Consider the following 5,497-nt stretch of genomic DNA (forward strand, 5'->3'; position numbering starts at 1 on the left):
ATTTGCCATCCATTTTAAAGTAATTTTCATTAAAATTAATAAATTAGACTAACTGTCATCTAGAATATTATACATTGGAAAAATAGATCAATTATTCACATACCCAAAAAAACAATAAGGGAAAATAGATCAGTCAATATCCTTAACATCTAATCTATGTGCATACATTAGTAAATTAACTTAAAAAGTATATTTGTTAAAGAATTAGGTACAGTAAATTCACTTCTTAATAATATTGGATTCAAAGACATACAAAGTGATTCCTAAGGAATCATTCCGAAACTTACTCTTTAATTTCCTTGTAACTTCTATTAACGCGTCGAGAATATGGGTATACTTATTGAAAAAACAAAAAAAATATATATATATATATATTAAACATACATATATAAGTATATTCATGCGTAGGAAAGAAAAATGTTTATATACAAGTAATCCAGCTACCTAGATTCTCGTTGTTCAAATTTGGATCTTTTCATAACATATGGACACTCAGAAAATGTTATTCGTTATCATATTTTTTGGGATAGGCGTGTGTACTGTAAATGCTGCTGAAAATGGAAGCATGGAATCAAAACCCCATGTGGTAGGAGTTGGAGTTATTCTTAACTTAGCCTCCCCTCTGGGGCAGATGGCAGAGGGCTACATATCCATGGCGGTCTCTGACTTCTACGCCATACATGCTAATTATAGGACAAGGCTGGCTCTTTCAGTCAAGGACTCTGTGGGAGATGTTGTTGAGGCAGCATCAGCCGGTAACAAATACAATAACTTCGACATATATATATATATATGTATGTGTGCTATTTCAAACATATAGAATGCATAATTTTGTTAATGGTTTGTATATGCAGCTTTAGAATTGATAAACGATGAACAAGTGCAGGCTATAATAGGGCCGCAAACTTCAACAGAAGCAAAGTTTCTGATAGATCTTGGAGACAGAGCTCAAATTCCCATAATTTCATTTTCAGCTACCAGTCCCTCACTGTCTCCAACTCAGAACCCATTTTTCATTCGGACAGCACAAGATGATTGCTCACAAGTTAAAGCTCTCACTTCCATTGTTGAAACATATGGATGGAAAGAGGTTATTCTAATCTATGAAGACATAGAATATGGAAATGGTCTGATTCCATATTTAACAGATGCCCTCCAGGTGATCAGCATCAGAGTCCCTCACAGAAGCATCATCTCACCAAATTCCAGTCAATTTGAAATCTTGAAACAGCTAAACATGATAATGGCAAGGGAGACAAGGATACTACTGGTTCATGTGTCGGCTTCACTTGGTTCGAAACTGTTTAGGCTTGCAAAACAGATTGGCATGATGAGTGAAGGGTATGCATGGATCATTACTAAAGGGCTATCATCGTTGTTAGATCCTTTGCGGAAAAAAGTCTTTGGTTCAATGCATGGTGTTGTGGGTGTGAGGCCCTATTTGCCAAACTCAAAACGTCTTCAAGATTTCAAAACCAGATGGAATAAGACTTCAGGGGATATAAATCTCTTCGGTTTGTGGGCATATGACACTGTATGGGCATTGGCTATGGCTGCTGAATCATTGACTCCAACTGCCTTGGTAAGCCACAATTCTAGTATAAACAGTATTGAACCCTTCGGTCTAAGAGTGTCAAAATCAGGTCCACAGTTTCTGCAAAAGTTGCTGAATATTAAATTTGAGGGCCTAAGCGGAGAGTTTAATTTGATTAGAGGGCAGTTGAAACCTACAGACTATGAAATAATCAATATCAGAGGGAAACTAGGAGAGAGAGTTATTGGAAATTGGAGCTTGGAGAATGGAATACCTCACGGTCTAGACCAATCCGTGAAGATTGTAAGAAAACCAATTATTTGGCCTGGAAACACCAAAGTCCCACCAAAAGGTTGGGTTAAACCTGTGTTTGGTACAAAATTAAGGATCGGGATTCCGATAGCACCCGCTGGTTTTAAGGAATTTTTGAAGATAGAATGGGATCCTCATACTGATGAGCCTTCCTTCTCAGGGTTTTCCTACGACATCTTCTTGGCTGCATTGGATAAATTGCCTTTTGCACTTCCCCACAAGTTCATTCCATTCGCAAATAGCTTCAGACAGAACAATGGGACTTATGATGAGCTTCTTTACCAGATTAAACTTAAGGTACATTATTAGTGCTTTGTTTTTTCTTCGATTTTCCTTTCTTGTTAAGATTTAATTATGGAATTGATATTTATGAGTTTTGTATGGTACATATATACAAGTGCAGAAATTTGATGCTGTAGTTGGAGATACAACAATCGTCGCAAATAGGACTAAGTATGTAGATTTTACATTACCATACACAGAATCAGGTGTCTCAATGGTGGTGAAAGTTAAAAAAGACGAGACGAAGAATATTTGGATTTTCTTAAGACCTCTTAAATGGGATCTTTGGTTATCTATTGGTGTCGCATTCATCTTAACCGGGATTGTCATATGGTTTCTTGAACATCATACAAATGAAGAGTTCAGGAGTCCACAAAAAAAAATTCCTGGCACCATTTTATGGTTCTCCATTTCAACTCTAGTGTTTGCTAATAGTAATTCTCTTCATCCTATCTGCTATACCTTGTGTCTTTTTTGGGAGAAAAAAAAAAAAAAAAAAAGAGAAAGAAAGAAAAAAAAAGAGGAAAATGAAGAGAATTCCTTTAAACCAAAAACATTTCAATTATTATATATGTTTCTTTGATTTATTTTCTTTCTATTCCTTACTCACATACAAACTATAACATTAGTTCTAAAAATTTAAGTATTTTGTTCTACTAGGTGAGAAATTAAAGAACAAATGGTCAAGAGTTGTGGTGGTGATATGGGTATTTGTGGTACTTATCTTTACACAGAGTTACACTGCTAGCTTAGCCTCAATGTTAACAGTACAAAAATTGCAACCAGCAATTAGTGATATTGATGAGCTCAGAAGGAACGATCATTTTGTCGGTTACCTAAAGAACTCGTACGTCAAAGAGCTTTTAACAAAACAGTTGAACTTTTCAGAGTCCAGGCTAAGATCTTATGAATCACCAGAGGAGTACAATGATGCAATGTCTAAAGGAAGCAAAAATGGTGGGATTGATGCCATCTTTGAAGAAATTCCCTATGTGAAGGTCTTCCTATCTAGGTACTGCTCCAAATACAGAGTGGTTGGACCAACCTACAAATCAGCAGGATTTGGCTTTGTGAGTTTTAGAATTAATTTTCTTATATGTTTGTTTTTGCGCCGAACAATTTTTTCTCAAGTGGGACAACTTAAATATACTATATTAACATCTATTTTTAGCTATATATACTCTATAGCTTACAATATTTTGAACTAATTTTTATTGTTTTCATGTATGAATATACTTCAGGCTTTCCCAATAGGGGCTCCTCTTGTCTCTTACATTTCCAAAGCAATCCTAAATATTACTCAGGACCCTAATAAGATGCAAGAATTGGAAACCAAGAATCTTGAACGTGGAATCAAATGTGAATATCCTGGTTCCACATTTTCTTCAGATGATTATCCTAGTCTCAGTGTGTACAGTTTCAGTGGCCTCTTCATCATCACAGGAATAGCTTCAGTTTTTTCATATTTGATACATTTGATTAAACTCCGCGGTAAGAGGCTGTCCGCTATGAATGTTATCCACCCCGATAGCCCACTTTGCCTTTGGTCCGTAGTTACTAGAAGGGAAAAGTCTTGCCGCAGGGATCTCCCTCATAATTTAAGTGCCAGAGCTGAAGCAGCGAATAATGGTGATCATTTACAGAGCCCTCCAACAGCTTTTGAACAAGAAACTGTGAAGATCGGAAAAGTTGGTGAAGAAAATGAAATTCATTATATAGATTATAGTAGACACATCTATGGATGTGCCTGATGTTTACAAGCATGCATGATCGATCGGAAGCTTTTCAAAACTGAATTAAACTTTGATTATTCTTCCTACTGTGCAATTAGCTTTATAAATATAAAGTTTGACTATATCATGATACCACTGATATCTTGCAGTTTAGTTTGAATTTGTGAATACTATTATGATGGCATTGGTGTACATGAACTCAAATTTCACATCTCAAAACGAGTTTTTCCAATTCCAAATCACTTATCAAATTGGACCTCATAAGAGGCAGATTGACAAATAAAGATCTTGTTACGCTATTAGAATTGTTTTGTCCATTGACAAATCATAAAACATCAAATTAGGAAGATATTGGTTATTTTCAATACATGTTGGCCTTTTGTTTTAATTTTATTTTATAAGTGCAAAAGACATCTTGGTCTTTTAATATTTCAAAAAATCAATACAAAACAGATAAATTAGCATAACTTAACATTAGCGAGACTTAACAAGCAACTTCTCTCTTTCCTTGCCTTCTCAATAATATGATTTTATGGTAAGCACATTTTATGTGGGAATTTAATCATTAATATTAATTATTATTTTTTATTCTAAATTTTTTTAAAATAAATTTTTTTATTGATAATTATTTAAATTACTATTTGACAAATAAATTTTACTTATAACCATTCATCAATGATGAGAAATTATATTTTTCTAAACAATATTATTTTTGTCTTTATATCAAAAGCATAATTATATTTTTCTATGATATTTAAACAAAGGGGGGGGGGGACCAAAAGAAAGAAATAATAAAACAAAAACCTGTTTTTTGGACTTTTTTATAAGCCAAACAAACCTATAATATTGAATAAGTATTAAATAAACCCATAAGATTCTTTTTTGCTAAAATCGTATGCCACTATCTGAGGCAAGCACGCAGTATTCTTTAGTAAAACGCGAAAAAATAGTTCGCTACGTGCTCAGCGCGTGGCTGCAAATAAACCCATAAGATTCTACAGAATTGGAAATGACTGCCTCGAATAGAAATTCTCGTTATTTTTTCTTTTTAAATAAAACAAATTCTCGTCAATTCAAAAACATTAATAATGCGGTCGAGTTACTATAAGTTAATTTAATTCTCGTTATTCATATTATTTTACACACACGCACACAATTCAAGGGCAACTTTGTATTCTATATATTATCACATACAAAGAATAGTGTTTAATTATGTTACTTGCAATAATAATTTGAAATGATAAACCTGAATTTCTTATTTTATTTTATTTGTTTTTATGTTTTTGATTCAAGGCCTTCCCAGTAGTGAATTCTCTCACCCATCCACACAAACAAAGAAAAGTACATATTTGTATTTGACTAGCTATATATATAGCTAAAACTATTGAACTATAATTTTCATTGTTTATAACTTTCTATGATTGCAGGCCTTCCCAGTAGGGTCCCCTTTAGTCTCTTACATTTCAAGGGCAATCCTAAACATTACTCGAAATCATAACAAAATTCAACAAATGGAGCACAAGTATTTTGCATATGATACTAACTGTCAAGATTCGGGTTCCACATTTTCTTCAGATAGTCATTGTCTCAGTGTCTACAGTTTTGGTGGCCTCTTCATCATCACCGGAATCTCTTC

General features: G+C 33.9%; 1 protein-coding gene and 1 non-coding gene across 2 annotated transcripts; one reads left to right on the forward strand and one right to left on the reverse strand.

Moving 5' to 3' along the window:
• Positions 1 to 547: 547 nt before the first annotated feature.
• On the forward strand, positions 548 to 3,944 carry LOC125420698 (glutamate receptor 2.8-like). The gene is made up of 5 exons (XM_048467540.2): positions 548 to 755; positions 855 to 2,143; positions 2,250 to 2,562; positions 2,789 to 3,198; positions 3,370 to 3,944. Exons 1-5 carry the CDS (start codon positions 566 to 568, stop codon positions 3,877 to 3,879), a joined length of 2,712 nt encoding a protein of 903 aa, XP_048323497.2. The 5' UTR covers positions 548 to 565; the 3' UTR covers positions 3,880 to 3,944.
• A 777-nt stretch (positions 3,945 to 4,721) lies between these two features.
• LOC125420746 (U5 spliceosomal RNA) lies at positions 4,722 to 4,836 on the reverse strand. Its single transcript, XR_007238978.1, has one exon. It is a non-coding gene; the product is annotated as a U5 spliceosomal RNA (small nuclear RNA).
• Between the last annotated feature and the right edge of the window lie 661 nt (positions 4,837 to 5,497).

Source organism: Ziziphus jujuba, chromosome 1 (assembly GCF_031755915.1).
Source record: "Ziziphus jujuba cultivar Dongzao chromosome 1, ASM3175591v1".
Classification (NCBI taxonomy): domain Eukaryota; kingdom Viridiplantae; phylum Streptophyta; class Magnoliopsida; order Rosales; family Rhamnaceae; genus Ziziphus; species Ziziphus jujuba.

Coding starts and splice junctions, on each gene's coding strand:
- LOC125420698 (XM_048467540.2), top strand. CDS start 566: ATGGAATCAAAACCCCATGTGGTAGGAGTTGGAGTTATTCTTAACTTA. Junction 2,563..2,788: donor AACTCTAGTGTTTGCTAATA/GTAATTCTCTTC, acceptor TTGTTCTACTAG/GTGAGAAATTAAAGAACAAA. Junction 3,199..3,369: donor AATCAGCAGGATTTGGCTTT/GTGAGTTTTAGA, acceptor AATATACTTCAG/GCTTTCCCAATAGGGGCTCC.